We start from the raw sequence: 16,087 nt of genomic DNA, 5'->3' as shown, positions 1-16,087 counted from the left end.
AGCTTTCAAGGCCAATATTAACACAAACCCTCCTTGCCAGCAAGGGCCATTAAACAGAGATGAGAGAGGTGAAACGCTGCAAGCAACTCCTGACATCCAAACCTATTTCAAACAGCCAAAACCCCAGCCCACTCTTCAAAGCTTATGCTGACATTTGCTGCTGCTCACCACATTTACCTCCTGCTTGTAAGACTGCATTGAACGTGAGCAGCTCCTGGGTGAAGCCTTGAAGCTTCAACTACGAACAACTATTCACTTTCAGATAAAAAAAAATCACTTTGCTGTAACGACCATTAGTTTGTGCACGAATTTTACCTGTACATCGTTGGTGTTCATCCTTGTTCCATCCTTGCCAACGAAGATATCATCTATGTCAACCAGAATGTACCTATCCAAGGATAGTGTGAGCTTCTTTCCAGAGAGGAAAGAGATGGCATCTATGAAAATCAGCTTGTGCAGCCAAAAATTCAAGTTATTGCCGAAAAGGACCCGTTGAATCCCATCGTGGAGCCCCAAGTCATGAATTACTGTGGCATAGAGAGCACTTACAGCAGCAGGTGGAGAAAGGTTTTCTGGCGTCTTTACTTTTGCAAATATCACTGGTTGATAAGCTGTGTGATTAATCTGGAAAACGGCCCAGTCATTTCCAAGCACGGGCCCTTTCTCAAGCTTAGAAGGTTTAGTCAGGTGGAGCAGTGGGGAATGAGGGTTAATGCAACAGTCCTTAACACCCAGATTGCTGTGCACATGGAAAGGAAACCCCTTCAACTGAAAGCTCTGCAAGCTGTTCTCATTGCCTCTGTGAAATCCGATCACACCTACACCATACTCTATACAGTACTTATCTAGGAGGCCTCTGTTCCAAGAGTCCATGTTCACGTACTTTAGGATGTTTTCATACACTATGAGAGCGTATTTGCCTTTGTTTCTGTCTATCAGCACTGGGAGGTCACCCTTCCCAGATGCAATCTCAATGTGAAACTGAAACCTGCTAGACTCCAGGATGGTTATTATATCTTGGCCTAACGTTGAGTACTGGCTTTCCACAAACACCAGCACTACAAGGTCTGTCCTCAGGGGATCAACAGGCTTCGTGGTCTTCATCTCCAGCAGCTTGTATGGCAACACTTGAGGATCACCACATTCCACTTCTGAAGAGGTTTCAGGAAGTTCATTTTCCTGTTTGTAGCCATTATACAAGTAGTAGGCAGAAATAACTATGCTCACCATACAAAAAGTGGCCAGCAAAATTACTGTTCTTTGAAAATGTCTGTGAAGTTTCAGGATAAAACTCATGGTGTTTACTTGCCTTAGATAGCTCCCAACAGCAGCATGAAAAACAAACACAGATTCTCAACAACTTGTTCCAGTCCTCTGAAATATTTATGTCACCATTGCAGCACACACATCTATCTTCCACAGAGCTTTACTGAAGGCATGGTCTAGAAGAAAAGAAAATCAGAGGTTTAATTGAGGCATCACCTTGTGAAGTATCATCAGCTTAAACTAATGGGAAGCAAAGGAATCACTGCCAGCCAGAGGTTTGGAGACCAACAGCTCAAAATTTTGCAATACTGTATTTTTTCCTGCTCCCATTACTTGCCGTGTGCATTTGAAGGTCTCTCAATCTCACAGGTTCCTCAACTCAGAGAATCAAATAAAGTAGGCTGAGGTACTGAAAAGCAAGACCTAAAAGCCAAGAATTTCCTGTGTTTTTAGAAATTCTTTTTACCTAAAGCTATAAGTTAACTCCAAGTAGACAACTGCTAACAACCAAAATATTGAAGAAAATTATAACCTTCTTCCTTCTACCCCTAAAAAGCTGAGGCGACACGATTAAACAAATTCTACCTTGTATTACTTTTTCAAAGAACCAAGAACATGCACACCTTAACTGCTGTACAAACATACACTGATACACCCCATATTATATCTATTACAGGAATGGTTTTAAAGCAAAAACTTCCTTCCTGCAACATCAGAGGAAAAGAAAGCATTTTTCTGGACTGTGGAGTTTTGCAAACTGTTAGAAGCATTTCGCATTTCTTTGCATTCAAAAAAAAATTAAATAAATAAAAAAGAATAATCAAGCTCTTAAATTTGAGAAGAGAAAGCAATAAATCAAAAGTTAAACCTAACAGGCAGATCACCTAAGGATATACTTATGCTCCATCTTGTACTTAAGGAAAGAGCAATTTTTCAAGCCAGCAGTACAACTGCTGTCAAAACCCCCCAGTAAAACAACTGGATGGTGTGACAAGCATAAAATAATGAGAAGTCATAAACAAAGCTTCAAAGCAGATTTTGAAAAATATTAAGTGTGTGAAGATCTAGAACATGCCACTGTAAGTTCGGTGTAGTTTGCACCCAGGCCCATTTGGAAATGGGATTAGGAGAAGGTGTGACATTAACATGGTTACTTCCTAACTGAGAGCTTAATCCTTCCATGCCTGGTTGGGGTTTTTTTAATCCTACGTTGTAAGCAAACTGTTCTTTCACTCCAGGTTTTCAAAAGAGCTAAAAAATATGATGTACTAACAATACCTATGTAATGTCCATAAATTTAATTAAATCCTGAAGACAGATCTTCCCAGCGCCACGATGAGCATAAAGTAAAAATAAATGAGAAAAATCAGATGAGGGGAAAAAGAAACTCCAAGGTATTTTATCCATCAAAACTGCAAAATTCACCCTGAAGAGCAAGTGTACATGAGCTGCCTCATTCATAGTTAAGATTCATACCAAGATTCCTGGGGTCTGGATAGATTCTACTCTGGAGAGATTTTACTCTCCTCACAGATACCTATTTATCAACCCCTTCTCTTCTGGGGAGACAAACCCAGCCTTGAACCTTACGTGGAGACTTTTGGGCAGGAGACCTGCCTTTCACCCAGGCTCACTACCAGTGTTGGACTGAAACCACATAACCCCAGCATCCCAGTTTCTATCTGAAAAAACCCAGAAGAATGCATAAAGACCAAACAACAGTATAGAAGTACCTTTAGAAGAACTCAACATTCCTAAACTTTGAAATGTCCAATCCTTGCCACACTAGCTTCAAGAATATCAGTATGGATGGCATAACAAAGATATTTAATATGGTAACGAGTCAGGTGACAAAGAGAAGTTCCATCCTGAATGAGTTAACACCAGAGAGAGGTTTCCAGACAGATGATTTTTCATTACACACACGAAGGGTTTTCTTCATTTTGCATTTCCAATTCGGCTGCCTGAATGCCAAGAAACACATAATTTTAGTGCCTAAAATTAACACTGAGTGCATTCTGCAGAAAAGCTGTACATGCATCTACTTCTCTTTGATAACCACAGACCTGCCTGGTCTCTAGATATGGGAAAAAAATGAGAATTGACACTGACCTAAACTCATAGCAAGGAAGGGCTGACGAGACAGAGCTGTTTGAACTGGGTTCAACACAAGGGTTGCAACCCAAGAAACATTTGGAGCAAGGACACGGTTCCTATTGCCATTCCATAGAGAGAAAAATCTGGAGCCAGCCCAGAAACCTGTGTTTTCCTCCAGAAAAGCCCTGTCATTGTATCCTCAGCTCCTAATTGCAGGTACCCCTGAGGCTGCAGAGCACAGCTGGAAGGAGTGGCTGGAAGGAGCTGTAAGGAGTGCCAAGACAGATGTGAGGTCCCACGGTGAGGAATGAGGAGCTCTCCCAGGCAGCAGGACACAGGCGGACTGGGCACACTCCCTGCTGGAGACAGTCAGGATGGAACAGAGCAAGGCACAAGTTTCAAATGCATGTTCTCCGGGATCAGCTTGAGCCTTATATGATTTTCACTTGCTTGAGGACTGGTTTGCATTGGCAGCAGTTCAAAAGAACACAGAGAGACAAGAAAACAAAAAACCTCCAAGAGAACACGCATTTTACAATACCAACCCTTTCCTCGAGGGACAGCAGCATTTCCCCCGGAGCAGTGGCACTTGCTGGATACTCTGCTGCTGTGTTACAGCCAAAATACCTCACGATGCACCTCCTTGGCAGTGACATTGCTGGGATGCCCCACACACTGTGTGCCAGTGACCTTTATCACATCTCTAGACGTGGCCTCAGGGAAGATGGTCCTTGCTCACTATCCTTTCCTACAGTAAAACCAGACAAGAGGTGCAGCTCTCAATGTACCCACAGTGAGTAAGCTGTGAGAAGTGGCATTTCAGAAGAGGATAGTACTTGTGGAGTCTTGCTTTCATCACAAAAGAATGCAACACTTTACCAAAGAAAGGAAAACTCATGATAGTTCAACGTCAATAAAAAAATGTCCTAGTGTAAGAAAAAGGCTTAAAGGAAAAAACAGAGTCTAGAAAAGTCTTCACAAGAGTTCAAGCTTGTTAGTACTGTTCCAGTGAAAAAAAAATCATGAAAAAAACCCCATAGACAACATAAGCAGTCTCAGGTCTTTTTGATTTTTACAGTCATGTGGAGTTCAGTGACACAGGAATATGGTCCCACCTGTACCTCAAAGCACTTGAAAACAGGTGTCAGATACTATATGAATCCAAAGTTCTGTAAAGCTGATGCTGCAATAAATTTTACCTATGAAATAATTTGTGTGGTACTTTTCCGTGGTTTGAAGCTATAAAATTCTCCTGTTTGTCTTTTTACCTAGAACTTTATTGCTTCACAAGAACCTGCATTTGATCTCCTACATCCTGCATTTTCATGCCACCGTGTTAAAATTCAGACCAGAACCTTTTACCTCTGCTGCTCAAAGTAGGAGGTATCAAAATGTTCCCTTAACGTGCAAATAGCATCTTTGAATATTCAGAATTTGGTTTTTAACTTACAGACTCACTATGGAGAGGCTCTCTTGCTGAGAGAAAGCTGAGTCATGGAAGCAAGTTTTGCATTTTGTTATGAACACAGACAGCAAGGCTCAATGCTCCTGTCATCTACTGCAGAAGTGGTTTCTGCAGCCCAGAACCAGCTCACGTGAAAATCTTGCTGGTCCAGGATAGAATTACCACTTTAATTACCACAAAAGGTTCACCATTCTGAACAGCACTGCTGGGCAGTCCCAAAAACAGCATCTGCAGGCAACCAGCATGAAAAAGGTGCATTTGAATAGAGATCTTCAGTTTAGATTGGTTTGGGGGTTTATCATTTGTTCTGCTTATTCTGTTTCAGGTATTTTTTATTCACTAGCAAAGTAGCACTGATGACAGAACAAATACCGTGAGGAGCCCCAAAGACCTGAAGCACCCTCTAAGTGAGTTCCTACCATTTGCAGCTTTCTTTAGTTTGTTGTTTCATTGGTAAGCACAAAAGACCAAATTCTCGGCTTCTCTATATCACATCTATATCACCCCGATAACCCTAAAGGAAACTCTTCCAGGAGACAACACTGGCTGGGAATGCAGCCTACTGCATTCTTCACAGAGGTTCTCAATCCAGTAAAAACAAATGCTGAACTGAGAAACTAGCTACCTGCACAGGCTCGTAAAACTGCACAGAATTAAAAAAAAGAAGTTGACTCATGAGTATCAACACAATTTTTAAAACTACAAGAAACTTTATTCTGCTGTGTTAATAATATCAAGATTAAAACAACGGGCTCAACTAAAATATCCACAAGTAAGTGAGAAACTGTTTCCAAATGAAATTTATCAAAGCCCAGTAAGAAAAACCTGGTTTAGTTTTACCTCAGGCCTGTGCTAAGACAACTGTTTACTGTGACCCTTGATTAGAAACAGCAAAGCTGGGTCATAGTTATAGGTAAAACCATACTCTTAAAGGGTAACAAAAATCCTTTTCATCAAGAACTATTAAAACAGAGCTAGCTCTGGAATGATGTAGTCATCAATACTATTCAGGTACATTACGTTTGTCTGAGGACGTATTTTTAATAACTTTCTTCTAATAATCCCCATCACTATATTCTCATTCTATTCCTTACCAACCTGAACACTACCACCAGTGCTGGTGACACATTACATGAAGGATGAGTTTTAAACGAAGAGCAGAAAAAAAAAGGAGGCATACTGATTAGCATATTGCTTTAGACATTTAAATCTCCACTGATTAGAACGCTGCTTTGAACACAGGGGTCTGCTCTGGCCAGTCACTATGAAATACGACTTCAAAGGAAGTATCCTAAAGTCGTTTCAGCGTTACTAAAATGGAAATTTTTGGATATACAAATGACACGGTAGGAAGCAGAAAAGCAGAACTGAACACAAGCAAACCTGGTGGGAAGAGCAAGGCTCGGATTTTTAAATGAGTAATGAAAATACCAAAGCAGCCTCCAAACACGGAGTACCCCTACTTACAGCGTTATTTTACTGACTAGAGTATTCAAGCAGCAACAGCTCAAACGTGTAAACCCAGACTGAAAGTGAGACCTCACAATTGCATATTAAAAAGACATTTTCAACTTGTAAAATTTGAGACAAAAGACATGATTTGTGTCAAGGGAAGTCTTTGAGACCCTTTAGTATCACATAACAAACCCTGGAATGTGTGAATATCGAAGGGCTTACATTCACTCGTAGCTGTTAAGGAAAAGAAAATAAAAAGAGAATGGCTTTTAGGCAGCACAACAATCCTGGTGGGCAGAAATTCCTTTTCAAGTCCTTGAGGGAAGCAGTTCTCAGTTTCTGCCTCACCTGTGATATCCTTTGCTCCATGCTGCATTGCCTAATGCACTACTAAAGACTCCTACAGGACAGACATTTATCAATTACAGTTCATCGAGAAAAAATATTTATAAAGATCAAACATACAGTATTGAAAAATAGCTTAAAAGAAGGCTTTGAAGACTTAGACTTTAACAGCACACAGAAGTTTGGTTTAGTCTTCAAATTACTCCTTTACCTTCATGCAATACTTTCTGCAGAAAGATCTTTAAGCTCTTGACATCATACAGTTTTTCTGAGATTTTTATTTTTCAGCAATTGCAGAAACATCACTAGCTAAAGAGTGAATTATTTGCTCAAGGTCCCTGAGATAAGTGTCCAGTTCACTGTCTGCCCCATGCCCGTACAATTACCTTCTCTCTCTTCTCCCCCACGACTGTCAAGTAGAGAATTAATAAAGCAGAATTCAGCATCATTCCTTCTGAGACACCTCACTGGGCATGCTGACAATGAGAGAAACCCTACTGCTTTAAAACTTACCGTTTTATTAGCAAGAGAAAACCCCACCACACCAAAACCTGAGGCAATTATCCAGCACGTCAGGTAGCAGATTGAACAACATAAAAAGTTTTCTGCCATTCCCGGGGGCTGCACATGACGGCTGAAGCGAGCAGCAACACACATCAATTTCTGACGGGATTTGGGGGCTCTGAGCAGCTATAGCCACCCGAAGTTGTGAATAATTACCGCACTAGGCTGATTTTGTCCCCCAACAGAGGGATTATCGATTCCCGCAGACACTAGAGGGCAACAGCGTCGCGCAGAACTCCTCCAGGAGAGCCAAAGGGAAAAGCCGCGCCGCTCAAGGGCTGGAGCGCGGACCGCGCCAGGCAAACACGAAAAACAACCCCAAAGCCCCAAGAAACAGCGGAGAACAAGCCCACAAGCGCTGCCTCCACAGCGGTGCCCTCAGCGCGGCGGGACCCCGCGGGCGGCTCGGCCGGGGACACGGCTCCTTACCTCCGGCCGCGCTCCGCCGACATGTCCTCCCGTGCCGTGCTGTGCCCCGCTTCCCGCTGCCGTCCGTGCCCTCCGCACGGCCCCCTCCGGGAGAGCCGCCTGCGGGAGAGCCTTCCCCGGGAGAGCCTCCTCCGGGAGAGCGTTCCCCGGGAGAGCCGGCGGCACCCGGCGGGCGCGGAGCCGCCCCGGGCGCGGAGGTGCGGCTCCACGGGCAGCCTCGCCGCGCCCTCCCGGAGGAGGAGCCGCGCTCGGCGGCGAGGGGCGGGCGGGGGCTCGCCGAGCCGCCTCCCACACCGCCCGCCCTCCTCAGGGCCGGGCCGGGGGCGATCCGGGCCGCTCCGGGGGCGATCCGGGCCGCTCCGGGGGCGATCCGGGCCGGGCCGGGGGCGATCCGGGCCGAGCCGGCCCCGGGGCCGCGGCCGCCCTCAGCCACACGCGCGGCTCTCCCTCACGGCGCCGCCTCCCTCACGGCGCCCGCCGCGCCCTCAGCCCTGGGCTTTTTCATCCCTGTCTTAAGTCAAGTGTGATTTTTTTTTTTTTTTTTTTTCGCTCCTCCGATACCCATTTCGGAAGCCCGTGCTGCAGGGGAAGTTTAGCTCTCACACCGTCACGCCGAGCCCCTCACGGCTTGAGCCGGTTTCCGAGGCGCTCTAAAGGCAGCGCTCCAGCGTGGAAATGCCGTGAGGTCGGTCACATTTTGTCCAGACAATGCAGGGTTAAAATCTTGAGTGAGTGCCAGCTCGTGTGTTTGCAGCCTCGCTGCTTTTCTTTATTGGATTTTCTAACCCTATGTTAAACACAGTTAGTCCCGCTGTATTTTTCACTGATGCCCTGCATCCCTCGCTGTGGAGATGGAGCTGCTCCATTACTGCAGGTGAGGGAGTTACCATTCCCCGTCTGAACTGCATTAGCTTTCACAAATGGGAAATAAAATTAATAAATTTTACAAGTGCCCTCTTGATCTAGTTAATTTACCTCACAATTGCCCGATGATTGTTAGCTCACCTAATGGCTGACAGTTCAATACATCGGGTTAACCCCATCACCGGTGCTTCTCTGTCCAAACCTTCCTTTCTGTGACTAGTTCAGGGCAAAAACTTAAAGGAGAAAAGCTACAGTCACCTGAACGTTGCTTTTCCAAACATCAGGAGAATTTACGGTTCTTAATTCAGGAATACTGTTACTTACTTTCTCCTCTATTTTTCACTTCTATTCTCATGACACACTAGATACCCCAAATTTTACTGTCTCCTAAGCTACAAAACAGTGCAAGGTCCATGAGCTAGAGTCAGAGTAGAAAAAAGAACTTGTCACGAGGGCTTACTATGTGTGAGGTTATTAATCCTTGGAATAGAGAGTCCGTCTGCAACGCTGTTGCCCTCTCGGTATTCCACAGAAAGGGATGTTCTCCCAGATTAAGCTTCACAGTCTTGTTTTGGGGACTCTCTGTTACAAGGGATTTTTCCTACAGCAGGCTAGGATGCATGGGGTGGAAGTGACTGAAGTGGAAGTCACAAGTGACTTCCACACTTGTGGAAGCCACAAGTGACTGAAACTCTCGCTGTGAGTTCAGACTCAGGGTTCCCCTCCTACCCTTCTCTCCGAGCAGCTGTTTTTAGGTTACTGCTGGCAAATCTGGACAGAAACGTGCCGGAGATGCTTGTCCTTGGAAGCACTTGGCTGCTCACAGGGATGTGCCAGACACCTCCCAGCTGAGGCTGCAGCGCTGCACGTCAGCTGCAGCACCGAGCGCTTCTGGCAGGAATATTAACAGCTTTCATCTTTCTTGGTGCTACTTTTCAGGTTTTTTGCTCTTGAGCTGTCAGAGCAGCGTGAACTGGGAGTGATGTCTTAGCCGTGCTTTGAGCAATACATCTTAAGACACCGCTGACTGCGCTTCTGGCCAAGATTTCTGCCTGGCACACAGTACTACACACGCACACACACACACACACAAAAAAAAAAAAAAAAAAAAAAAAAAAAAAAAAAAAAAAAAAAAAAAAAAAAAAAAAAAAAAAGGAAAATGAGTTGTAAGTCCAGACAAGAAATTAGGGAGGAGGAAAACCTACTGAACTGCAGGCAAAACAGAGACACATGGAGACAGCTGCTAGTTTCCACCAGGAACTAAGGACTCAGCTTTCTGCCTTTCTTACTGCTGGTCTCTACACGTGAATGCTCCCTTTCCAATTCATGTGCTTCTTCCAACTCAAGTCTTCCCCGGTACTACGTCCTTCTGCATCATCAGCAATCTGTCTTCCTCAAATGAACTGAAGCCCACCTTGTCTCGGGGTCTTACCACTTTCAGGCAATTACTGCAAGAAACAGTTCTAACCGTTCCGTGGCTCTACATCTGCAAACGAGCTCTTGGTCCCACTGAAACCTGTGCAAAATGTGGTTATTTTTGGTATGGTGATGGTTACTACAGCTCCCAGCACAAATGGCTCATACAGTGGACAGATTGATTATACTGCACATCAGAAAGGTCACTGTTTGGAGCTTTGTTACTTGTAAAAGCAGCACTGTTCCGTTAATGAGGAAATACTTTATCCAGTCCTGCCTTTTCAAAGTTTAGAGACATCTTTTAACCCAACTCTCATTTTTATTTGTATTATTGTTGTCGGCATTTTCTTGCAGGAAGCCATTAAATTGAGATAGGTATTTGAAAACAAGGAGCATCAAGGCAACTGCCTGCTATTAGTCATTTCATTATTACTTTTTTAAAGCTATTACAAATGCTACTAGTCAAAAGGCAAACTTACTGTAGATTTATAATGCTCTTTGGATTAATCAGAATCTTGTTAAACTGGGGAACGTTTTCTTTACCAGTTTCATTTAGATAATAAGGAGAAAAATATTTCCTAAGATTTAAGAAATGCTTGTGGTCAAAAACGTAATCAGCTAAGAGGTTATCTCAGAGAAGGAAAAAAGCCCCAACACTGTTCAAGTTTACAACTGAGCTACGTTTTTAGATTATTGTTATTAAAATCCCCTTCACTTGTGAAGTGTGTAATGACTGTTCTGGAGCAAGCAATACAGGAAGCCAGCCACAACGCTCACAGATTTTCCCTATAAAGCCACTAGCTTTCAGATGGAAAACCCATTTATTGTTTCTTTTCAGAACTTTCTATTTAATTTTCAACACCTTAGCCTAAAAATTCCCACTATCTGCATACACTGTAGTAAGATCTTTCTGCAGTGGAAGGAAGTTGCTAATTACATGCCCGTGGGTGCTGACTGCTTGGCAGCAGAAAGGCAGCTTTATCTCCAGGCTTAGAAGAGACTATTGTTATAAATATGTTTTGTTCCGTGTTAATCAGGGTATGGAGACAATTGTCATCTTTGCACAGTGATCAAATGGGCAGCTCTGGAATTGGAGAAGCTCAGGAATTCATTAGGTGTGTCTGCTGTAAGCTGCAAACCCACCCTTTACCGCTCAAGTCATGCCATGTGAAGTGTGAGACAGATCCATTAATGAGGAGGACTGAGCATTTTCTGTTGCAATTTACCAGGAAATTTGCTTATGAAAAGAGAGAAAAGACTCTTCCTTCCCATTATATCAGGGTCAGAGGTTCCAAGTTAATAAGTATTAAAAAAAAAATAGCAGCATTGATTCAGAATGTATTAATTTTAGTGAGTTGTTTTGAATGTACTTCAATTTGAGTGAAAGCTCCTTAGCAATATTGAAATTGGTTACAGAAAAGGGATAATGGGGATGGAAAAGAATTAAAAAGAAACCAAGTCTCTATAAGCACAATCAACAATCTGAAGCATCTTTGCCCTTTTCAAGAAAGTAATGCGTCATTAAAATGTCTGTTAAAAGTTGATTTTAGAATATATAATAAAATAGGGCTAAGAAGAATTTGTATTGTTACCCTAAAATCAATTCATTTTCCACACCAAAAACAAAGGATAAGTTCTAAAATAGTCTTGTGCATTGCAAAGAGGGAAAACATTAAACTGCTATACCCAGCACTTCAGCTGAGTAATAATCCAAACACTTCCCAAAGCAGAATGTCATTCACCGTCAGCTGGAAAAATCATCATAGTTTCATCTTTCCTTTCCCTTAGCAGAAGTAACTCCGGAGAAAAACGGGTAATTGAGATGATTTTTTTCTTTTTGAGAAAAACAGCATGCTTGATTGAGCACTGCCTTCCACTTCCTCACACCATTCCCTTTCTTCTACATAAAAAAAATCCCTCCTGCCTCCTGTGCTCCTGAACGCACAGCACCCAGAGCACAGCCCCGCTTCCCTGTGGAACCAACCAAAGAGCAACAGCCAGAGGAGTTTGCACAGGAGTGGGGAGTTATTCAGCATGCAAGGTAACACTGCAGGATCAATGACACCACTGTCTGCTCCAAACTGAGAGCTCATCAGCTGGGAATCACTGAGGTGAGAAAGGACGTGGGGACCACTCAGAGTTAGGGAATGTCTGTCAGCTGCCAAAGTGATGTGTCTGGAAAAGACTGCAAGCCGTGCTCAGAGAGGAAAAGAAGAGGTGGGTATATGGAAGTGTTGGTGCTCTTTCATATGGCTGAGGTACACCCTCACTTGGAAGGTGGGTGAAAGTTCAGGGGAAGTGATTCCAAGTGGAAGAGGTGGAGAGAAGAGCCGTTGTGCCACGAGAGTTGAGGTGGAGGTTGAGAGGTGATAAAGCTGCAGCACTTGAGGGGGAGACATCAATATGCAGTGGTAGCTCACAAGTATTTAAGAAAAAGAGATTTTTGGCGTAATAATGATTGGGTAAAACCGGTGCAGAAAGTTAGGAGGGGAATTAGAAGAAGCTCTTAAATCACCAGAGTGAAGCAGACCCGTTTCTGTGAGCAGTGACAGCAAAAAGTGTGGTTAACTTTGAGATGGAGCTTGAGTGAGCATCAGACATTGCTCATCACAGTGCTGGACTGGCCTTGATGGCTCAAGAGCATCTATCCATCAGTGGCCCCAGAGTTTTTATAGTGCTGGGAGATCAAACCCAAGAAGAACACAAATAAATCCCCATCACTGATGTTGAAGTTGCTATGGGCTGTTTCAGCTGTGGTGTTTTGTTTGCCACACTGGTTGTTTCAGGCTTTCTGTAGGCACTAGAGAAGAAGAGCACCTGCACTCTGTTCCCATCAATAGGAACATCTCCTCTGAAGTCATCATTTTTTAATGAAAGCCTGTATTCTGGAAGATAAGATGTTAACCTCCAGGGAAACATATCAGCTTGTCATCTCTCCCACAAGCCAACAGGTAGAGAAAAAAAGGGCGAAATTGTTTTCTTTCCTGCTAGCATTAATTTGAATACCAGATCTTCCTGCTTATTAATATTTCAGTTCTCCCCCAAACATGAAATGGATTGAAATATCAGATAAGATGCTAGAACTCTTACGTTTGTCATGTATTATTTTGATTTAATCATGAGAAATTACGTCAATAGGCTGCCCATATGTAATCATGCACCATGCACAGAGATCTTAATTACCCTGTTCATCAATATTCATGATAGCCCATATTATTCAGGGTATTAGCCTATATTATTATATGTGATGCCACGTGAATACCATATGGGAGAGGGATTTAAAAAAGGTTACAGGCTAATAAGTGTATTTTATTCCACTCAGAAAACTCAAGAGAAACACAGTTCTTTTCAGAGATCCAGAGACCGTAATTACATGCAGAATGTTAAGTCACCTTAAAGGCAAATGCTAACCCAGACAAACTGAAGATTAAAATTAAAAGCTAAAAGTTCCTATTGTTATTGTGCCCCACTGCACTAGATATTGTGCAAATATATGAAAAAGGTGACTCCCATCACAAGGAGTTTAATTCCACCTTTCAGCTTGGTTGTTCTAGAGCAGAAATTGTAGTAGGTTTAAGCTAGCAGCTGGTGGTCATATAATAGCAGTGAATTATAATGCTTTATAATGCCACAAATTTTGTATGTAATTCCCTGTGAAGTTTCCTAGGAGCTGTGCCTAGAAAATGCTGCTTTGGCATGTCAGCCTCACCGCTTAATTTAGTTTACCCATTGTGTGCCACGGCCCTTGCACATCGTGCCTGCTCCTGGGCCACGGACTCCACAGGACAGGGCACAGAGGCAGCTGGACAACTCAGGGGACTCACAGGAAATCTGGATGCAGCTCCCTGCCCAGTACCTGCTGCTGAAGTGTCCCAGGCATCTGTGACTGTAGGGATGTGTGAACAGGAGAGGATGCTCCTGCCATCCTTCAGTGCAGCAGGGGGAGCACAGCCCATATCTCTGGCGCACCACCACGACTGTGATGCTGCAACAACTCACTGTGCCTTACAACATGATTTGCAGCTATCTCCAGAGTGTTTGAAGTCTTGATTCCACAAAGGACTCAAGTGCCACTGCAGCGTACACACAGGAGATCAGAGGCCTGGACACAGGAGGCTCTGGGAAGGCTAAGCCACCCTGAGTTCACCATGAGTGATCACCACATCCAGCAAAGAGCTAAGGAGCTGGTTTTTTTTTTTTTTTTTTTTTTTTTTTTTTTTTGAGGAGCTCCTCCCTCAGTCCACCCTTGAGGCTGGTGTTTTCCACTGAGGGGCACTACCAGAGCTTCTCAATTCCCACAGAACAGTGTTAGTTAATTCTTTTCCAGAACTAGCATTTTGCTCTTCAGAACACTACTTGCTGTTAGAAGCAGACTGCAGACTGATGGAGGTGTATGTTTTGCCTGTAGCAAAGGAGCATTCTCCTCCTTTATCTTGCCACTGCAGCATTTCTCCTCTTTGACATAAACAGTGTCCAAAGCACTCTAGTCCCATCCACGCCCAGTACAAACAGAACAAACAAGGAATGATTTATGCACGCTTGACTGGGCTCTATATCTTACTAGATGAAGATGAATTACTCTGCTGGACAGGGACACATTCTCCTGAAAAATCCATCTTTTTAGATTCTGGGGCTCAGTCTCATGCCTTGTGCAAATGTATTTTAGCATGCTATTGCCATTTTCCACTTGGTGATGCCACACACAGCAGAGTGGCCCTGGTGGAGGAGGTTCCCTTGCTAGCAGATTGCCATAGCTGCAAGATACAGCTCCAGCCTGTCACTTCCAAATGCCTCTGCTCTTGTGTTCTAGGACAGGTGTCTTTTCCCAACTTCTGCCACGTGCTGATAGCGTTATTTAAGCAAAAGACGGAATCTCCTTCTTTCCTTCCATCATCCCATGGCATGCACTGCACTCTCTGCCTTCGTAGCCACTTCTGAGACAAGTCTGTCCATTTATACACAGAGCAAGAATTTAACTCTGTTGATACTGGACAGAAAGCTGAGGGTCTGCATTTTATGAGAAGTTATATGCACGGCTACGGTATGGAATCGATGCTTTCTTCTAGGGAAAAGTCTGTTTCAAAACTCATTGATTTTTCATGCATCTTCAGCTGCTATCAGAAAAAGCCCAATACAGTTGTCCTTAAGTCACTGGACAGGTACATTAGCCATTGCTCAAACAAACAAAGCAATAAATTAAGAACAAATAAGCTAATTTTTCCCATTCTCCTTCCAATTTATTCAGCTTCCAGTATGAACTGATCAAACTCAAATTTAATTTGTCTCCTCCCACAGTATGTTACTCTCTACCCATGTAAACACTGAATGAAATCCGTTCTCAGCTCGTTCTTCTGAAGTAACACAGTGACAGCACTCATGTGAGACAAGCTGCATTGCAGTTTTTAATAAGTCAGTCTTTATAAAAGAGTTTCTAGAACTCCTCTTCTAGCACTGGCAGCGTAATGAAGAATATCCCTACCTCATAGTCTCAGACTGGAATATTAAAATACCTTTCAACAGTTGAATTTCTCCGTGAAGTTTTTATATTACAGTCTATGTTCTTATTTTACTCAGCTCCACTTGCAAGGGCAATACCCTGTGATTTCAGGGCTGCAGCTATCAGGTACCTGCTTAGTTCCTGTATCCCAGCTAAGACACCAGACAACAGCACCTGTGGTGCTGCCAGGTGCTTTCCTTGCTGCAGGCATCCACTGGGCTCTGAACTGAGAACTCCCACTTCACAAAAGTCACTGAACAGCAATTAAGATAGGTTTATTAAGAATCCTCTCTGCATACAAAGCAACCACTGACCCTAGAGAATTTTTTGTGTTATAGGACCAGGTCTCAGATGGTGGTGATTTCCAACTGGTGTGGACATGAGCCGGCTTCAAACATCAGCTTTAGAAGCAAAAAGCTCTATGAGGGTAATGATGCCCTTAGGACACACAGCTGTATAGGTTTTTCCTTTAAAAACAATGAATCATATCCCTTTTCCCAGCCTTCAAATAAAAAGAACAATACATTTCCCTATAATGCTGCACTCCCAACATGAGTGATGCCAACTCATGGATGCTTCGAAGGACTATTGCACAGAAAACATCCCCCTGTTCTGCAGTAGACATTCCCTAGTGCAACATTTTTTCTTTCAGCCTTAATTGAATTTTGCAGCATTTGCTTGTACATGTT

At 43.4% G+C, this 16,087-nt stretch overlaps 2 protein-coding genes across 2 annotated transcripts in view; both read right to left on the bottom strand.

The window, feature by feature from the left end:
- The window catches only part of LOC136360799 (bifunctional heparan sulfate N-deacetylase/N-sulfotransferase 3), a 43,801-nt gene extending 42,311 nt beyond the window's left edge, over positions 1 to 1,490 (bottom strand). The window contains exon 1 of the mRNA XM_066318408.1: positions 316 to 1,490. Within this exon, the coding sequence (XP_066174505.1) occupies positions 316 to 1,296 (981 nt within the window). The 5' untranslated portion in view covers positions 1,297 to 1,490. The remainder of the gene's footprint in view (positions 1 to 315) is intronic.
- The window catches only part of SYNPO2 (synaptopodin 2), a 295,612-nt gene that overhangs the window by 247,598 nt on the left and 31,927 nt on the right, over positions 1 to 16,087 (bottom strand). The window lies entirely within an intron of this gene.

Source organism: Sylvia atricapilla, chromosome 4, assembly GCF_009819655.1.
Source record: "Sylvia atricapilla isolate bSylAtr1 chromosome 4, bSylAtr1.pri, whole genome shotgun sequence".
NCBI classification, from domain to species: domain Eukaryota; kingdom Metazoa; phylum Chordata; class Aves; order Passeriformes; family Sylviidae; genus Sylvia; species Sylvia atricapilla.
The sequence above is the reverse complement of the archived record's forward strand: the minus strand, read 5'-3'. Positions and strand labels throughout refer to the sequence as shown.